Source organism: Eleginops maclovinus, chromosome 20 (genome assembly GCF_036324505.1).
Source record: "Eleginops maclovinus isolate JMC-PN-2008 ecotype Puerto Natales chromosome 20, JC_Emac_rtc_rv5, whole genome shotgun sequence".
NCBI classification, from domain to species: Eukaryota; Metazoa; Chordata; class Actinopteri; order Perciformes; family Eleginopidae; genus Eleginops; species Eleginops maclovinus.
In genome coordinates, this window is record NC_086368.1 from 17,884,356 (window position 1) to 17,905,269 (window position 20,914).

The following is a 20,914-nucleotide window of genomic DNA, read 5'->3' on the forward strand; positions in this document are numbered from 1 at the left end:
GTCTTGTAAATAATCGGTCTTTTATTAGTTTCACAGAATGTTTCAGTTTCCTTTTCAACAATTATTAAACTAGTTTTATTCAGAGTGGAAGAGCTTTTGACTTTTAATAACATTATAATTTTACATTTTAGAAAAAACATTAGTTTTTGTTCAGAAAGTTGGCTGAGAACTCTGATAATATGTTTGGCAAATTTCACAATACAGCGAACAGCTGGTTACAGCTTTAGCTTAGCTTAGCACAAAGACTGAAAACAGAGGGAAACAGCTAGCCTGGCTCTGTCCAACTCTCAAAAATGTATCATCTCTATTGCTCTCTAGTTAACACATACAACAGCTGATCAATTCCTATCCCTTTTCGAAACTCACACCATACATCTGAACAGAGCATCAGCAAGCCAGATGCCTGCAGGACCTGCTTATTTATGAGCCACAAACAGCTGTGAAATGTGATGCTTCAGACACATTTGTAGAACAACAATGGTATCAATTGGTATCAATATTTTCTTCTAACACTCAGCAAGAAAGTGAACTCCCAAACATTACAATCTTTTTTTAAGATTCTCTGAAAGAAAGGGGTTTGGGTGATATTACAAATAATCCACTCCTATAGCAAACACTTGACAATATAAACAGCTGTCTCCCAAAGCCAGAGAAAAGATGCAGATGCCATGATGTAATCGAGCCATGTTTGGCACAACATGTCCAGAAGGGATAGATCAGTAGAGCTATACATGAATCAAACGTCACACACTTTCCTTTCTGAGTGGAACAATAATGAATATTCACAGTAAAACTGTATTTCATTTTGGTGTGTTCACTCGTTGACCTCAGAAAACCAAGTTTGAAGATTTGCATATAAATTAAATACCAAAGACTATCCTAAGACATTAGGCAACAATCATTTTAAGAACGTTTTAATTTTGTAAGAAAGCAATCCTTGATTTTAGTTTTTCCGTTAAACCCTGAGTTCTGACCACATGATAATTAAGAGGCATTATGATGTGCAATTATTAAACAAAGGAAAAAAAAGCTAATTTCATTTACAATAAACTTTGCAGGAGAGTCTGTGAACTAAACACGTCTGTCATTTTTTTTAAAAGACACCATATGGCTTGTTTGTCTATGTCTAATAAAAAAAATTGTCATGATAATTAGTGTAAATCTGTACAGACACATGGAATGACCTCTATTGTGCAATATCAACAAAGGCCTCAAAGAATACTTGACAATGGTATCCACAAAAAGATGTGCTGCATTCAGGAAGACCAAGAAAAAACTGAAGGCACTTTAAAAACAGCAAGATTCATCCTGAGCCTCTCTGTGTCATGTTCTGTGAACAAGCAGCCCTTATTTAAAAACATGGATCTAGTCAAGTGAATCATCGGCAAAGAGGCACTAATCATCATGTTGAGAGGGATATTCTAGGAGAGTGTTTTTATAGGCTTAACATTGTACATATGTGTGGCTAGATGGCACTTTTACCCAAAACACATCACGACTCACAGAATTTCAAACACACACACACACACACACACACACACACACACACACACACACACACACACACACACACACACACACACACACACACACACACACACACACACACACACACACACACACACACACACACACACACACACACACACACACACACACACACACACACACACACACACACACACACACACACACACACACACACACACACACACACACACACACACACACACAAATTCTAAAATCCACTTTTGAGTTTGTCACCAGGTAAAAAGTAACTAAGCCTGAATTCATCATCTTCCAGCACAAAAGTTGTTCACAGTTGTTGATCACATGCTCCACCAAAGAGTGAAAACACCCACACACACTTTAACGAAAGACAGCAAGTGATCAATCTGTTTTCTCAGGTTTCCCTTAGTGTCACTTTCCCATCTGGATCCTGAGCAGTGGAACAAATGAGACGAGGATTTTGACCAAAAGTGAATCCTCTTTAACCTCACCGCACCTGCGCATGGGGGGGTGAACTGAAAGCCTGTTTATGTAAAAGTCACTGAATGCATCTTCTCACTCAGAAAAGTCCCACCATGTGATCGATCTGCCTCATGTAAACACTCTTTAATGGCAGAGTGTACCGTCGCTCGTCTGGGATCCTGTTGCACTGTGAAGGAGTATAGAAGAAGAAGGTATGTATACGATGGCCATGATACAGAAATATTGAGGCAAAAAATAAAGGGAGGAAATAAAAGAAAAGGATAATGTTTATTGTTAAGAATAAAATCAATTGCAAATGTATTCCCCAAATGCAAATTGAAACCCTCTCCTCCTTCCTTAGCCTTGATTCTAACACGATTCATATTTAGTTTGAAATGTTATAACAATACAAGTTAAGAATGACACTGAAGATATTGAACAGTAGGTTGGGTGAAGATGAGTGCATTACATTGCTGGTGTTGCTCGTTGGTGATGTGCGATGGTTTGTTTCTCGCTCTGCCAGCACTGCCTCTTCACAAGGAAACGCGCCATCCCACTGTTTCTCCCTGAAGCGCTTATCTATAGGCACAATGTGACCCTCTGTGGTGAAGATGTACTTGTTATCGGATTTGTGAAGTGGGTTGTCCTCATCAAACAGCTGCAACAAAAGACAGATATGATTGTTTATAGGATCAAAAGAGCGTGACATGAATTGTGTGAAAAAACATGTAGAGGGAATACACTGTTTTTAGTAATAACATAATCAATACATCTTTGTTGTTTCCACCGTATTTATCAATTTGAGGAAGCTTACTTGAATTCTGAGAAATTGTGAAAAATGTTCATCAACACCAGCAATCATTTTAAATGCAAGGATTTAGTGAAATTAGGTTATAGTTAAACATTGTACGAGTTAACTACACCCGCGCTCTAAATCTGCAATAGCTTGTAATAAATTATCCAAACTCTAAAACATATAAAGTATCCTATTATACGTTCTAATTAGTATATCATAAGAATATATAACATAGCTCCATATCTTACATTTCTGGCTGTAACTTACCAGGTAAAGGTATTTGCATGTCTCACTGAGGAAGAAGCTCTCCATGCGATCCTCTTTGGATTTGTCCACAACATGGTGGAGAGTGGCATACCCACATCTGCAAATCAGCTAAAAGTATCAAAGCATTGTAAAGCTCAAACAAATAAGAGAATATATATTTATGTATGTTTGTTAATATTGTGTAGTGTACATATTATTGTTACACACTTGACTTTGGCATTTTTCTCAAGACTCTGAAGAATATCCATTCCAACATGCAAATAAAAAGGATTTTTGGTCGCCTGATAGGAAGAGAAGAAAAAGAACTTGAGTGAAATATGACAAACTACCACCACCAACGCTACGTTACAACAGGCTAGTAGAATGTTACCTGGTACAGCAGATAGGTGGACTCCACCAGCTCCGGTCTCAGTGGATAGAAGAGCACATCAGGCGCCTGCAGCTGCCAGTTGTATCGCTCCGGCAGAGCCCCAAAGCGTTTCCAGATGGCATAGTAGAAGGCGTGCAGGCAGATGGCATTATCTACATCCCCATTCAGCACCTTGAACACCGACAGAGTGACAACACCTTACTTTAGTTGTTGCAACAACACATATTTTAGACTTATATATGAGACCTGGCAAAGCTGTAATCTAACCTGCAGCCGGGAAAGAAGGCCTGAAGGGAGTCGATCCAGGTGTTCATTATTTCACCACTGAACATGTTGACGTTAACATAAAGAGGCGGATCGCCCTCTCCTTCATTACATGACTCTCTCCTGGAGAAACACAGAGCCAGGACAACAGGGTTCACAATTTGTCAAAATGGGCTTTTAACTACAAAAAAAATATATATAATATATAAATAAGAAATATTAAAACATACTGGAATAACTTTGCTTAACATTTTGTTAAGAAACTGTTTTTTATTCAATTACAGATCGGACACTCCTCCAAGTGAAAAGAAAAACACAAGACAATCAAAATAAGATCATGTAATGTACGATCCCTTTATAATTTTTAGAGCAATGAAGTGTGAGTCCTGTTTTTTTTTAGTCAGGCTCCATTTTTCACCATGATAACAACCAGAACAATACTTGCAAGTATCTTGTGTGAGGATGCTCACAATTATAGGGATAAAGACAATCCATCAGGATCCTATTTCTAAGTCATATTGTACATCTAAGTTGTCGATGATTGATTTTGTCAACAATGTCCTAATCATACTGTGTGTTTTACTGTACATATAAATGAACCACACTGCAACCGGTTCATTCTGCCACTAACCAGCTAAACTAGAATGGTTTAGGTTATATCCATTGCTCAATAACAACTCAGTGGTTGCGGATGTGGAAGTAAGTTATGTTTCCTAATTCAGCTTTCCAAATTCTCCAGCAAAACAAGTTAGACTGGAAACTATGAGCTGTTTTATTTCCTCTTTGTTTTGCCTCTTGTGAAGCACCCTAAAGCGAGACCAAACTGCACACGAGTCACATTCAGTGTAAGACTCACCCTCTCCTCATGTGGTTCTGAATGCTCTCATAAGCATCTTGGAACATCCTGTGGTCCTCTTTTTCACCAAAAAGGATGTATGATTTGAGCAAATACTCATAGAAGGAGTCCATACCAGCTCCCAGACCACTCTGCTTGCCAACCCACTGGCCTGTTTGGATGTTTACTACATTCCCTGAAGAAGAACATGTATGTAACTTATATTATCATAGGCATGATATTTACATGTAGTACATCCAAACCAGGCTGGGTAGAAACTCAAGTTAAAAAAAGGAGGAAAAGTATTTTTACGCAGGAGCCTACAGTACCTAGCAGACCGGTCTCGTTGCTCCTCAGGCTCCACAGCGCTCTGACGGCGCGTCTGGCCACCCACTCAAACGTTGAGTCTCCAATCAAGCGACTTAAAATCCCAAACTCCACCAGCAGGGAGCCGGCTCCTGCAGTACAAGTCTCATTGATGCTATCAGGAGGAACGCCAGTCTTCAGGTTCACCTACATTATACAGTAGACACAAATGAATTAAAATGTTGAGTGACATTTCAGCCTTTCAGTATAGTTTGTGGGGGTTCATGAAACTGCACTCACATAACCTAATTTAGCTATTTCGATCATGACTGTTCATGTATCTTTTCTGTGTATACTTTGGGGCTGCACAATTATTTGAAATATTATTGAAATAGCAGTCGGGACTAGTGCACTGTACAAGTCACAGTAAGCGCAGTATTTGGCAGGCATACAGCTCCGGAAAAAAGACCACTTCAGCATTATCATTTGTTCTTGTTTCATCATTTATAGGTATGTCTTTTGAGTTAAATGATTATTTACTTATTGTATTCTATTAACTACTGACAATTTTTCTCTGTGTTGGAATTCAACAGACACTGGAATGGCTGCCATAGATGTAGAGATAAAGATTTAAGAAACATTTGGAGTGGTCTCTTAATTTTTCCCGAGGTGTACATGTAAAAATATAATGTATTATGTGTATTGTGGTGCTGCAGAGAAGTCCAGGCCTACAAACAGTATTCTAATGTCTTAATTAAATATCCTTGCTCGGTACATATCCTCTGAAATTATATTTATATTTGAACATATTTTTTATCGATGATGTGAATAATGTTTCAATAATTGCTTTATATCATGAATCATATCGCAATTGCAATATCTGTAAATACTGTAGAAACTAGTTTGTTTTCCCAAAGGTGCAGCCGGGTCACACCATCAGGTAACATTTAAAGTGTAACAATAGTTTTGCAGTCTCACTCACCCTGGGGTAAGGGATGCCTGTGAGGGTGTTCTCAAAGGCCGGCAGCAAGCGGACAGCCAAGTCATGAGCCAAGTGAAGCAGCTCATTATCGTAACCCTCATAGTCGACCTTTCCAAACGGATGTTTTGGGTCTGTCAGCAGGATGTGAGATGAGATAAGGCTTCCCAAGATCCTTCAAAGGAAAATACTAATATTATTTCAGGGTTCAACAAAGAAAGAGATAACAACTTAATTTCTTATAACGTGCTTTTACAATTAAAAGGTGTAGTATTGATGGGTCTGTTTCTAGAATTTAAACATTCAAAGACATTTTGATTTGAGTGTAACCTATTGAATACAATTTTTAAGCAATTATCAATTTGAAATGGTAATTTCAGTTTAGTGTAGTTTTAGCTTTTGAGTCTTACAATGTATGTGTATTTAAACCTTGCCTTTTTTTTTAAATAATCAAATTGCTTGAGAATATTTTCTACTGAAATCTAACACCCACAAAGCAAATACCGCTGAGGTGTGTTGAATTACAAATCAAGACTGAACTACAGCATGCTAGGCAGAATCTGTTGCTTATGAGTCTTAAAATACAAACATTTGTACCTGATGTTCGCCTCAAAAACTTGCACGGTTGAGTCCTTGTCAAAAGAAACAGTATCTATAACCAGCTTAACAGCTTTCTGGAACTCTGTCACATTGCCTAGCACCTATAGAGAAACCCAACATTATACAACCAAAGCATACTGTATAAAAACAACTGTTGGGACACATTACTACTGAATGGCTTTCAGACGTTCTGTCTATCTCTGTCATTGTGGAAGGCAACTATGTTAAAAAAAAAAGCTCAAATTATTAATGCAAGTCATCGAGTTAGAAACTCCATGAAAACAGTTGTTTATTTAGCTGTCCCATGTGAATGAACAGAGAAAAGAAAGTTGTACTTTAGAAGTCACCGTGTATTGTCAGTTTAAGGGCTGACAGTGACACGCACACCTGTGAGAAAACACATAGCTACTGACACAGGAAGAGCTAACCACTGTGCTACCAAATGTAGTACAAAACACTGCATTATGAAAAACAGGTGATGTTAAAACCATGGGGAAAACATTTTGTACTTCTAAAATGCTTTAAGCTGCTTAATTATCGCACAATTAAAAGGAATACATTATAATTTGCCAATACTAATTACTTGGTGAAATAGTTTTTATCAATCCTGCACAGATTCTATTTCTGTTTCTGAGTCTTGTCTGTAATTAAGCAATGAGAAAGCAAAACTTGGCTGACTTTGCAGTGTACTACTGTTATACGTAAAGACAGTAAACCTTACCAGCAGGGTGTCCAAGGTGTCAATCAGAGTAAGGGAGTAGTTCCCCAAGACGTCATTTATGTTTATGTTTGACCTGAAATTAAAGAATCGAAACAGACGATGAGTGGTGTCATTCCAAAAGAGAACTGAATAATTAACAGAAGATAGCAACTCTTGAATCCAAGGAAAGGTGTGTTGTAGGTGTGAGATAAAAGTCAGATTTTATCAGATAGAATAACAGAAACACCACCTTAAAAAGTTAATTTTATTAAAATATATGTACATGTTGTGCATGTGTTAGGCCCATAACCTGTTACACGTGTCTATCATGTTACTGAGGATAATATTGTTGAATCTGCAGCTGTTAATAAGGGTTATTTTTTGTCAATTATATGCCTATAGATACACAAAAAAGTAAGCATGCGTTCTCATAAACTATCCTATAGATAGATAGATAGATAGATAGATAGATAGATAGATAGATAGATAGATAGATAGATAGATAGATAGATAGATGTACTTAATCGATCCCAATTTGGAAAAATGTTTCATTGCAGCAGCATAAAATAAAGAAAAGTGTTGTGAACACCTGCATGTTGTTCTGTAATTTGTGGAAACTGGCCTACATAAATATACAGATCTGCATTTGACATGTCAAATTAGCATCTGTTAAGACATGACCTTCTTTAGAATATCTCAACCTTTTTAAAATTTTACATATGCTTTAATTCTAACTGGATTAGTATCACTTGTATAGAAACTGGAAAACTGTTGTAGACCCTGAAAGGCTCAGATAACAGTAGGGGTAGTGAAACTGTTGGAAGATATTGTAATTCTAGTCTTTTTGTTTCAATGAGAAAAGGGGTCATAAAATGGCATCTTTTAACTTCACTGAGCATAGAAAAAGAAACTCGGTATTGGGCTTCGAAAATGCTTCCCATGCTTTCTGCATTGATTTCTCCGTTTTGTCTTGGGTTGCATATGATGTTTTAAAATGTCAAGTGAGTTTGTTTAACCAAGTAGTCTAGTTAATAAACATTACACCTTTATGTTATCATCCGAGTCATTGTTTACCAGAATATTTACTGGTTCCAGTTTTCACATTCTATATTTGCTGGTTTTCTATGACTTTGGAGGTAGTAAACAGATATTGTTGTGGTTTTAGATTTGTTTGTTGTATTATAAAGGAGAAACCTAAAGCAAACACCGAAACGATTAGATATTCAGATGATAATACAAAATAACAGTTATTATGGCCCTTCTGTTTTCTTTTCTTCTCCACATTCATTAGATCTCACAACTTACATAAATAAAGTGATGAAGCCGTCAAACAGAAACCCCCTAGACCCCATTAAGATCCATTAAGTGTTAGCTGGATCCTAGTTTGGGACATACTGGACTGTCCCATGCAAAAGTGTCTGAAACATAACCTGTTCATGAGTGAGCAGCAGTGGACAGTATGATTATACAGCATGCTGATATGATAACCAAGTACATGCAAATAGAACAGTCTGCAGTGGACTGTTAGGATGTAAATGAGCGTCCTGCAGACTGTACTGTACCGGTGCCAGTCAGTTCAGGGTGAATCCACCACGACAAGCAGCACTCCAGAAATACTTTCTTAAATTAAATAAAATCTTTAACCCGCTGGTGCAAACGAAGACAGCTTTAAATTACTCACGGGTTTAGCACGTCTGGTCCCCTTCCTTCACAGTCAATGGGATTCAACTCGTCCTCGGGAAAAGCGTATTTCATGTAGTTGTCATAACCGAAATAAAACATTTCTTTGGCCATGTGCTTCATTTTAGTTTTCAGTGTGTCCGGGAAGGAGCCGTATCTGCGGGAGTACTCGTCCTTGTTGCTGTCGAAGAAGCTCAGGTAGGATCTCTCGGGGGACTCCTTTCCAACCTTTGCGCAGGTGGTCGGCACATCTTCATGTCTGTGACTATGTACTCGTTGAGACCACGAGTTACGCCTTGGGTCGTTCCCTTTTTCGTCCCCGAATAACAAGTCTAATTTTTGTAAACTGAAGCTGAGTGGGAAGTTGAAGCCCCAGCTAACGTTAGGACCGAGTCCAAAGGCTAACCAAATAACACAGCTGAAGGAAAGTCTCAATACGACCAAACCAACAACTATTGACCTCCATTGCATATTTGCCCCGGGTCGATCTTAAAACGCATAATTTAAGTCCACACAAGTCAAAGGTAAGACGAATATGACATCTTCTGTTAGACAGGCTATTGCTACAAGCAGCACAGATGGGTTGTGGTGATTCCGCCCATGGATGTACACTTCCTGTCAACAGACCGGTGCCTCCCCAATCCTGTGCTGTGATTGGGTGTTCTTTCATGACGTCATGCAATGAAGGTTTTGAATTCGACCTATGATTGGTCACGGAGCTGTCTATCTCCTGGCTGCATTCCGTGGCAGACCTGACGTGTCTTAATAAACTTCTGCACCAATAAGAAACAGCCACAAGAGAGACACTTTCAGGGGCACAGAGCTTTGAAATCAAAACTTGGCTTTGGTACTAGGCATATCTTATGCATAGGTTCAAGTGTATAGTATATATAAATATTAATTTGTCACTGTAAATATTCCTTTATTGTGTATTGAAACGATCATGCCAGTAAAGCTCCATTGAACCAACCTCTGATCCCCACAGAGTCAAGTGCCATCTTTACCACACATAGTCCAAACAAGGATAGCATTCACAATACTTAGATCCTGGGACGAGCTCATTCTTAATATGGTGCAGTTTTTTCATGTTATGCTTTCCAATATAGTGCTAGCATACTCCTGCAATGACATGCCAAAATATCTGTTCGTAATTAACGTTGATGTATGTTTGTTATTACTTAATCTATTGGATCGCTTACCACTGGGGATGTAGCTCAGTGGTAGAGCGCATGCTTTGCATGTATGAGGCCCCGGGTTCAATCCCCGGCATCTCCACGTTTTGAAGTGGTTCAATCCTATGGGATTTGGTTTGTAACTGGTTCAAGTCACACATTCAGATCTAATCATTAGCGTATGCTAGTATATGTGCCGGTTCGTCTGGGTACTGCCAAGGTGTCCGTTGGCAATGTACCAAACCCCAATACAGCTTGCCGGCCGCTGTGAAGTGTATGACCACTGCCCCTGATTCCAGGATGGTTGACATGTTAGGGCAAATTCACTGTGTGCTGTGGTGTGCATGTAACTGTTAAATGAATGGACTTCCGAGCAAAAAAAGTACTTGTTCTACCTGTGCTTGTTGATTCACCTGTAAACTGTGCTGTACGTGAAGTTTGGTACTCTGGATCGCTCCAACCTACCTTAACCTCAGTAGTGGTGTGTATTTATGCACTATTGCAAGTTCCATTTCAAATACAATTATTCCCATTTGTTTGAAGAAATTAAACTTAATTTCCTAAAAGGTCTCCATATTTCATTGAATGTTTATAAAATGTGAAATATGTATGAAATAAAAAAGGTGTAAAAACCACAGGACAAAGTTTAAATTAAAAAGCAAGCCTTTTTATTTCTTGAATATATAGGTGTTTTTGTTTTTTTTAAACTTTTCCCAGGTAGGCACACCCTGCATGCTGTTTTGCTGCAGAGGTGAGAGACATTGCGCAAGGCACTTCAAAATTCTGCCACTCTCTCAACTTTGGAGGCAGCACAAACAACATCTTCCACCGTGGATACTTACAAACTGAGGCCAAAATAACCCACACGACCCCGTACAGCTTTGTTTTACTATCAGAACATTCAGACTTTAAATAGAATCATATATTCATACACGCACATCTCACATCAGTAAAAATGATACTAGCTCAACATTTGCACTGACCTTCATCTATTGACTTGCACATTTTCTAAAATAATAGATATCTCCTTGAAAGAAGAATATGTTATCAAGCTAAGAAACACATTCAAACACTATCACAGAGTAGAGCTAGAAAGAAGTGGGAAGAGCTGCATGTTCACTTCAGCAGACTGCTGGCGTCCTATGTGACAGCGAGAAGAACATTTCATGTTATCAACCCTTGTTTAAGAGGAGGTTGATGTATACCCCAGATTAGTGTTATGGACCACTGGGTATGATCAGCCAGGTAATGCCTAAATTATGTCAAATATATCCCAAATTATGTTCTGACTCCTATTACAGGACAGTAATGCCAATAACTTTCCTTATATTTGATAGCAGAATCACATTTTTTAGTAGTTCATTCTCAGGGTTTGTGAATACAAGGGGAAAAGGGGTGCAGTGTGTGTCACAAGCAGAAAAGAGCAGCATGTGAGTTGAAAATATGACAGGTGATGGATAGTGGGGGGGGGGTGCAACTACTGCTGCATTTTCAGCTCCTCCTGGATTTTGAGTGCTGGATGAGCCACTGAAGTGTTATGTCTGGAATCAAAGAAACACACAGTCGGTCTGAGCATCGCCGATTATAACTAAAATTCAAACAGACACTGAAGCACTTCACAGAAAGACAATAGCTCACAATTGCCATAAAGCACAAATGTACAAACCTTTTACTTTTGACAGTTTAAAGGTACGTCTATAATACTGTTTAGCCAAAAGGACAAACATATCCTTATTGCAATATTTGATCCCACAGTCATTACAGCTTCAAATCATTTAGGATTTAAATCTAGAGCCTTGGCTTCAAAATGTTGGTTTTACTTTTTCCCTTGATATTGTCATGTTAGCATGGACTAATACCCTTTTATTTTTACTGGTTTTCCTCTCGTTAGTCATTGACATATGCCAGACTCTGAAATTAGGTTCAATTACTGCAGCTCACCAATGTTGTCTTTCTCTTTGCAGGAAATGGAGTAGCAGCAAATCTCTCTGTCCTGAATGGCTGCCAGATTCCTATTAAGGGGAAAAAGGATCATGACAAATAAATATAAGAAGTATGCTATCAGGCTGATCATCAATCTCACTCATATACAGCTTGTGCAGGAACTCATATTTCTAACATGACAGCAGATGGAGCAATTTCCTGCTTTACATAGCTTCAGTTTTAACAATAGAGATGAAAGAGGATATAGCATTGTCTTTATTGTTAGGGTCATAAGCATAGGCTGTGTAGTTCATAGGCAGAAAAGGTGGTTCAAGGGAAGAATTTCAGGACACCCTCCACCATGCAGATAGCTTGCCTAATATTACGAAATATTATATTATTTATTGCGATTCCGAAGTAAAAAAAAGTCAGGGATATAAGTTTAATGAACATATTTAAAGAGTTCCACAAGTGTCAGACAAGGAACATGAATAGACTGTAGAAATGCTCAAGGGAAGAAAATAACTCAACTGCAGACCTTGAGTGTAGACCTGACATGCAGTCACGGAAAAAATTAAGCATCATCATTTTCTCTTGTTTTATTATCAATTTGCCTCTGAGTTGGAATTCAACAGACACTGGAATAGCTGCCATACATGTAGAGATAAAGATTTAAGAAACATTTGAAGTGGTCTCTTAATTTTTTCCGGAGCTGTAGTTTGCAATAATAATATTCTGATATTGAATCCTAAATAATTGCTCTAGTTAACCATTAAATAAGAACCTAAGAGGGAAATTACATGTCAGAAAGAGACTGCAGTGCACTCAAGTAAATACAAAAAATGACAGAACTGGGAATTCAGCGTTAATGAAATTAAATATGATAAGAACTTTGCACCATTTGTCATACTTACATTTTCTCAATGAGCTGCTTTTCATCTAGAGCACTGGGGAGATCCCTTTTGTTACCGAGTACCAAAACCTAAACAAAACAAGACAATTGAAATGAGCAACTGCAGAAAGTATTAGTTGTTAAATCCCACACACCATTCTGCATAACTGGTGCAGAAATAGAAAAAGATATCTTAAAATTGGTTTCTGAAAACACTTACAGGAATTCCTTGCAACTGAGGTTTGTCTAATAAATTATGAAGCTCGTTTCTAGATGCCTCCACCTTTTCTTGGTCTGCTGCGTCAACCATGTACCTAAAAATGAGCAACAACGATACAAGTTAAATGTGTTTTACATACATTTAAAGTAAACTACGTTCATTTCAAGAGCTTGTCACCATTTATTTTGTTTATCAGACAAAAATGAAAATTGAAACTGATATACTCACACGATTGAATTAACTCCCCGACAGTACCGCTCCCACATGCTCCTGAACCTTGGCTGCCCTCCTATATCCCAGATCTACAGAATTACAGGCACATCATTATTTGATATTCATATTTCAATTATAACTTCCTCCTTGTATTAAAAAAAAATGTTATTTACAGTTATACTGCATTATCAGTAGAAGGATTGATATACCTTTATGGTGACGTTTCCTTTGGTGACCTTCCTCATATTGAACCCCACTGTAGGGATCATGTCTTCACTGAAATGCCCAGACTGAAAATAAATAGATAAGTAAAAACATATCTTATAATAACACGTACAATGAAAACAGTATAATAAAACTACATATAGCCATTTCATACATTTCAAAATATTCATCACACATGATCAATTATGTTCCAGCCCAGTGAAAGGACGGAGAACACAGTATTATAGTGTATTTGATCAACTAACCGTTTTATGCATCTATATTAAAATATAGTATAAAATAAATTCCCAACAAGTAAATCAGAGGAGTTGATAACCAGAACAAATGTATTATCATTACGACATGCTGCACTGGATCTCTTGTACTTTAACGAACCAGTAGTATAACATAGCTGGCAGTCTAATACTTCTCATTATACAGTATTTAAGATTTAAAATGGAATGCAAAAAAGGTTTTTAAAAAAAGCTGTAGAAAAAACACTCAAATCTATTTCATGTGTTACTATGTCCAAAACTGTTAAAAGGGCAGCTACGTGTATTTGTGAAAAGCCAATGTGTTCTCTTCAAGCAAATCCACAAACCCAGATACATATTTTTACACACTAAAAACACATGTTTTCTCCACATATTATGGCTTTAGTGAGTGCTCATTTTGTCAGCATACAGAATCAGTGGCATTCCCTTTTAAAATCAAACTCATAACCTGTGTCTCGCCCTTCTCCCTGCCCTCTTTTATAAACCAGTGGGCATGCACTGTCTGCTGTGCGCACATTTCACAGCACATGACTTGCTGGAGTCACCTGATGAAGCTAAGTGGAAATGAGTGCAGCGGTCTTATGACTGAGGAAGGAGGAACCATCCCCACAACCACCATTGACTCACTCCTCTGTGTCAGAGGCTGGCATCTCTTACTTGCGTGGAGGAAGGATCTTGGTTTTGTTACAACCACAAAACAAAATTTCCTCATCAGCACAACCCTCTGATGGTCAGACCAAAGTCAACTTAACTTTTCTGCTCAAAAAAAATATAATGCACTGGTTTTCTTACTTTTCTTAGGAGACTGCAATTGAGTCTTTATTTTTTTGAAAGAAATATGTTCATTATCAATCAATCGTCCAGTTTTTTCCTTGATTTGGTGATGTGTCGGATTTTTCTTTGATGAATCAAACTGATAAGCAACTCAAAACAAAGTAGAGAAGCTTACTTCTCACAATATGCTGCTGAAAATCAGTTGCTTTCTAATGTTTAGCCAACGAAAAGTTGCTCCACTATAAACGTTTTGAGAAATGTCTGCAAGTTGCTCAAAGTTGCACAAGAGAAATGGCTTAGCAGGAAGGGATACTCTGCAGCCTCAGTCAAATGAGGTCAAAGGTACAATCTGTATGTAATTTACAACACCATTTGCATTAAAGCTGCTGCAATATGTGTCTTCTAAAGTTGTTAAGCTTTATACAACTTTGTATATATGCCACTTCCAACCTGTTCTCGACACTAACACCAACAACAACTGAGACATGGATATTCTTGTAAATATGTCAAAAATATATGTTTTTTGTCAGTAAGCCAGCTGCAGTCTTACCTCTTTGTTCTAGGTTACTAAAATCTGTAAAAATGCATTCATTTTTTGGAGAGGTTTGGACAGTTTTGTTGCAGGACAGCTGTAACGTGTGTAATCAGCGGTGGCTGGAAGGCTCAACATGTTCTCAGTTACTTTCCTGTCTGACAGCTTTATACTTGCTATAACACAATCCTACAAGTGATGCAATTTTACCACAACAAGTCAAATATCTGTATGTTTCGTTCAAGGTTTTAGCATGCTAAACAATCATAACACAATAAGCCATAAGCCAACGAGGACCCTCCTGCAGAAAACTAGTTCGCTCAGCTGACTTATTGACAATCTTCCAACAACCCAACTCATGTCCAGGTTTGTTTTTATGAATGCTTCGGTCCTAAACATTTCAACGTCACATTGTTTTTGTACCCGAAGGCCCAGACGGTGTAGCATTCACTATTTCACCTAACTCTTATCCCATTATTAGCGCTAATAGTATTAGCACTGCCCCTAGCAATGTGGCTAGCAGCTGAAGACTTACAGCGATCACGTTTACAAATGTAGTTTTTCCCGAGTACTGGAGGCCGACCAGCGTCAGCTCCATCTCCTCCTTCCAAAACAGAGACTTGAACCAGTCCAGCAGCCGGTTCACTAGTGCCAGCATCTTCAGGTCGGTGTCCACACTTCCCCACGGTAGTGTCTGTCTCTCCCTCCCTGTCAGATGTGGCGTTTTCCAGCGAGGAAGGGAAGTGGGACGCAGACCGCTGTCATATGATCAGTCTGCAGAAAACGCACCGACAGCGCCCCTGCAAGCAAATGAAGAAACTACACCCATAGCGTTCAGTGTTGTGTTTTATCCATTAAAATGCATTTTTTAAATACCACATTTTCTAACTGTTACCCATTAATCAATTTGACATAAAATGAACTAGCTAAGTGATAAATCATTGTTCTCTTTTCAATGTAACATGTTGATCTACAACCTGAGGACGATTTTAAAGATCGAAATGTCGTATAACAAAATATAACATAAATTAAAGAGACAGTGTATTTGAAGCCTAGGCAGACCTTCTTTGTGCCTTTGAATATCAAATCAGACCAGGACCCCTTTTCACTTTATTCTTTATTTTTGAAATAACAGAACAAGTCAAGAGATGTAAATACACAATAAATGCAAACTATGCTGATGTCCAAGCATGAACATATGCATACATAACATAACAAACAAAATCACAAGGGGAAAAAAAATACATAATAGGCCTATAGTACACATAAGTAACATTTACAGTCTGCCAGGATTCATAATATGGGACCACAAACTACAGGTCTCCAAGATGCTGTGTGCTTTGGTGTATATAGTGTTATACAAACATGTCTGTTTGTTTTTGTTGTGGTTGTAATATAATATAATGAGTTTGGATTTAACAGTTTATTCAAACTATAGATTTAGCTGGTAATATAACAGGATGTACTGTTTAGTACACCCTGTATAATACTTTCTTATTTAGTAGTTATACAATGTTTAGAAATTACCATTAGTATGACCATAAACCTTTTGGTTTGGTAGGCTTTTTTAACTAAATCCAGGCAAAAAAATAATAATTCCCTCCCCAAAAGGTTGAATGTTGGACCCATTTGTTATAATACCTTCACATGTTAGTCAGACAAATCCTGGTATTTCACTTTCCTGCGGCTGTATATGGAAGCACGAACTTATCGTTCAGAATTGTGCTTCATTGACCCTTCATTGAACAGGTTTATATGTATGCTAATAGCAAAAACGATGATTTGTAACATTACATCAAAATTATTTTAGTCAACGGAAAGAATAAAGTGAAGTCCCGACTTCTTCCAGACACAGGGGGCCAATACTGTTGCTGTTCTTGGATTCATCCTGCATGATGAGCTCGCTCCCACTCTCCTCCTTCGACAGGCGGAAGTCACTCGTGTTGGTGGAGAACGCTAAGACTTCTATAGAATAGTTATCTAGGGTAAATACAAGTCACAAGTCATGTTATAATGTTGAACCTCCAGTGCACATACACTCAACTACACTTCACTTTCCCTACAATTTGATACTGTGATTTCATGTATAATAAGTATTTTAAACATATAGTGTATGATATTGTCCTCCCTTGTGGCTCCCTTGTGTGCAAACACTACAAACATGGGTTGATTGTATTTTTTACATTTTTATCAGTAACTGTGTTGTTGCAAACAAACTCTTTCTATTTGTGATTCGTTCATACTTTTTTTGCCAAGATCCAATTTCAGTGAGGCATTAAATGTTTTGTTGGTGTGTATTGAAGGGTCATTTCTGTTTGTAGCACAAAGATTTGGTTGATTTTAAGCTTATGAACTTGCAAGATTCTTGCTGTTTTCAGTTTGTACCTTCATGGTAGATTGCACTTAGAAGTTGTTTTGGATAAGAGCATCAGCTAAATGAAATTTAATTTGATAGTTAAATAAGAGTTACCTTTTATTAGAGATTGGATCTTTAAAAAAAAAGCTATATTTTTGTGTGAAAATCATATTCAAAACTTATTTTCTTTAAGGCCCACTTACATGTTCTCTGCTTCTTTACGTTCTTCACACAGGCATAACAGAGGAACACAAGGAGGGTGAGAGAAACCAGAACAAAGCCGATGCCAAGGATCACATGAACGTAGTCTACACCATCTCTGTGTGTCTCTGGTCTTTGTTCACTGGTCAGCTCTGGTGAAACATCGAATTATTGTCTTGTTAATTAACTCAGCTATGTTGTCATCAAATAAAAACATTAATTTTGTATCCACTTACTGCAAAGATCCTCTTTTGAATCAACATATCTCTTCTCAGGACAAGGCTCACACTCATACGTATACTTTATCAACTTGGCATCCAAGGAAATCTCTGCAGAAAGAGATGGCAGATTTTGAAATTATGATTTAGATTTTTTTTTTAAGCATCATCATATAATAACTGAAAAGCTGAAAATTGACAACCAATATATAGTTATTGCAATATTTGTGAGCTAGGATAACTTACAAATAATATTCAATAAAGACTTTCTGATAAAGCCGCAGAACATCAAGATTAAAACATGTACAGATATCATGGCTATATTCTTCAAGTCAAACCAGCTGGCACTACTGGTGTAAAAGTCTTGTGTTGCTCTGTGTTTTGACTTCCAAATGCTCCTAAAGATCATTATTAATATTTACTTCTGTTCCTGGTACAGACACACATGCCAGTCAGTAGCCGACTCCCGGCATTTCCTAATGCTTTGAAGTGGCAAACACTTTGGCCCACTTCTTGACACTAAGCATTCTATGACTAAATCATAGATGTGACAAAGAGTTGGGAAATCCCCATCTGTTCTGCGTGTGTGAGTTGACATTTTAAGATAATTAGTTAAATAAGGAGTTGGTAGAGCATTAATCCAAATTATATTCCAAGGCTGTGTCCAACCCACATTTATCTCAATTTTCCAACCTTGTCATCCAATGACATGATACTAAAAAAAAAACAAGAAAACTGAAATTGAACTTATTCAAACTAGCTTTGTGCCGGCAGTGCCATTTATTTGAAAAGAAAAACTGTCCACTCTCACCTGTTCTCTTCGGTTTTTCCCCTGTGACGCATTTGTTTTCCTGACACTCGGAACAGACATTGTTGGAGCACAGGAAACCAGAGCGGCACGAACAGTTTGCATTTGTGGTGGTATTGCACTTCTCAGCATAATCTGCAGACAGACAAGAATTCAAACCACAGGACTTCCAGAAACAACAGTGTTGTATTTTATCCATTAAAATGCATTGTTAAATGTATTGCACATGTCAACAGGTGTTTCCCTATAAAGCTCCAAAAAGAGAGTATAGGACTATTCATTTTTTATGAATCAAACTTTTACAAAAATGAATTTCAGTCTTACCATGTTGGCATGAACGGCATTCCTCACATCTGTCGAACATGTTATATTGGTGTGAGTAGAAACCTTCCTTACAGGGGCGACAGACAGTTTGCTGTGTCTCTGTGCAAATGTCCTTCATATATGAACCTTTAATGATAAGTTACAATAAAAACAGTCATTTACATGATGATACATGACAGACAATTAGACAAAACTATTTAAAACACATTTTATCTAATAATTTAAAGATGAATAAAGTGTTTTACCTGGAGGACACTTATTACAGCATCGCTCATCTACCTTATGCTGACGTTCCCCACAGCTTGTAGCCTGTACTATATTCCAAGTACTTAATGCACATATTACTGCCAAGGAAAGTCTTAGAGGAATCATTATGACCAATGCTCTTCTCTTGCCTTCAGAGTTTTATATTGGCTGTTTGATGACGTCAGCATGTGGTTAGCTTCCTCGATACAACATTGTGTGAGACTTCTATGTAACTCAGGAAGTGAAAGACCACTTGTACTTGTGTTTAACAACATATGATGTATGTCGTCTAGTTTTGTTTTGGTTTATTTAGTTTTGTTTGTTACCTGTATTTACTAAATGACCCTTGTAATTTTATGATATTATAAAATTGGACTTGAGAGGAGCTGGGTGTTTGTTCATCAAAGGTGGATAGCACATTTACCGCTGAGACAGATTTATAAAGACACAACAGATACTACAACAGCGTTGACTTTTATGGATCTGCCTTTTATAGACTTTTCCACAAAGTATGTGTTTGTGTTGGGGGTGTTAACATTTTATCACGTCAAACACTTCTGCAAAAACTGTATAAAAAGCAGTTCAACCACTATCTGCACACTGAAGGAGCACAACAGAAACATAACCAAAATCTGGATTATTGAATTATTACTGTGTCTGTAAATTCAGCTACTATACATTTATTTTTCTTATAATCCCTGCAGGACCTCTTTTTGGTACTGACCTGTGTTTCACTCTGTTGCTGCTTTGACATCTGAATGTCCCTACAAGGATCAATAAAGGTCTATCTTTACTGTTTGTCCGTAAACGACCCTTTGCTATAGTCAACCAAAGTAAAGACCAACGATATTCCACTACTAAAAAATATGTTCTGTGAACCTGAAGATAATGTTTCATTTTCATCTTGAAAATCTCTTGAAAGTTTAATGGTAAACCTATCCGGCAGCTGGTTCACACCCAGCTGCACTTTCCAAATGAGACAGTTATACATAACAGAAATGAACAGTAGTCATAGGAGCATGCCATTAATAAGCCATGACACTGAAAGCAAAATAAATGATAATATTCTGAATATGACTCAGTTTGGTTCTTGGGAAACCAGTAGCTTTATGAGGAAACAATAAAAACAACACATGTATAATACATTAATATTAAACAAACACCTGAATAAATTCTACAATCAAATCACCTGTTGGCAAACTAAACTCCCCTGCCTCCAGGGGTTTTCTGACTTTGTATCAGCATCCCCTCCATAGTAACACATCAATAAGTATAAAGGGGTTGAACAATCACATCTTGGTTAGCCATAATTCTGTTGGTATTTCCAAAATGTTAACACTGGGCTTCTGTTTTTTTAGTGTGAATGTAAACCCCTGTCTTTCCGTGGTGTGGCTTGCACTGGGGTTTTTTTTGGCAGGCTTTCTGCTGTGTTTAGCACTCATAAAGCACGTAACCATGTGAAATTGCAGTGTGATTCTAAAGCTTCTGTGATGCTGGAAAACACACAGAAATGCTTTATGATGTGTGAAGAACATACTGTTGCCAACTTACTGTAGGTGTAGTTTGTTGACATTTGGTACGGGGGGGGGGGGGGGGGGCGGAATTTCCTGGCAAATGCAAAACATTGTTAAGTAGTACTGAAATGATTAGAACAAGACAGACAGAAACTGAATCATCAGCTATTTTTTCAATTTAAATCATTTGAGCTTTACTAACTTAATTGGAATTATCAGGTGAACATGCCAAATATTTTTCACTCCCAACTTGACAAAAAGTAGGATTCTTTTT

At 37.6% G+C, this 20,914-nt stretch overlaps 3 protein-coding genes and 1 non-coding gene across 4 annotated transcripts; 1 reads left to right on the top strand and 3 right to left on the bottom strand.

Annotated features, from left to right (window-relative positions):
- Position 1: 1 nt before the first annotated feature.
- edem1 (ER degradation enhancer, mannosidase alpha-like 1) lies at positions 2–9,363 on the bottom strand. Its single transcript, XM_063911637.1, has 12 exons — positions 8,770–9,363; positions 7,110–7,182; positions 6,386–6,489; positions 5,792–5,963; positions 4,833–5,016; positions 4,525–4,699; positions 3,679–3,791; positions 3,405–3,601; positions 3,242–3,315; positions 3,035–3,131; positions 2,441–2,629; positions 2–2,158 (listed from the first exon to the last, which is right to left on the bottom strand). The coding sequence occupies exons 1-12, from the start codon at positions 9,237–9,239 to the stop codon at positions 2,069–2,071; spliced, it is 1,938 nt and encodes a 645-aa protein (XP_063767707.1). The 5' UTR covers positions 9,240–9,363; the 3' UTR covers positions 2–2,068.
- A 608-nt stretch (positions 9,364–9,971) lies between these two features.
- On the top strand, positions 9,972–10,043 carry trnaa-ugc (transfer RNA alanine (anticodon UGC)). Its single transcript has one exon. It is a non-coding gene; the product is annotated as a tRNA-Ala (tRNA).
- A 542-nt stretch (positions 10,044–10,585) lies between these two features.
- arl8ba (ADP-ribosylation factor-like 8Ba) lies at positions 10,586–15,757 on the bottom strand. Its single transcript, XM_063911922.1, has 7 exons — positions 15,509–15,757; positions 13,398–13,478; positions 13,204–13,277; positions 12,976–13,069; positions 12,778–12,845; positions 11,882–11,952; positions 10,586–11,481 (listed from the first exon to the last, which is right to left on the bottom strand). The coding sequence occupies exons 1-7, from the start codon at positions 15,629–15,631 to the stop codon at positions 11,432–11,434; spliced, it is 561 nt and encodes a 186-aa protein (XP_063767992.1). The 5' UTR covers positions 15,632–15,757; the 3' UTR covers positions 10,586–11,431.
- Positions 15,758–16,075: 318 nt separating this feature from the next.
- On the bottom strand, positions 16,076–19,265 carry LOC134883634 (tumor necrosis factor receptor superfamily member 5-like). Its single transcript, XM_063912097.1, has 6 exons — positions 19,126–19,265; positions 18,881–19,006; positions 18,560–18,691; positions 17,767–17,859; positions 17,533–17,682; positions 16,076–16,953 (listed from the first exon to the last, which is right to left on the bottom strand). Exons 1-6 carry the CDS (start codon positions 19,250–19,252, stop codon positions 16,784–16,786), a joined length of 798 nt encoding a protein of 265 aa, XP_063768167.1. The 5' UTR covers positions 19,253–19,265; the 3' UTR covers positions 16,076–16,783.
- Between the last annotated feature and the right edge of the window lie 1,649 nt (positions 19,266–20,914).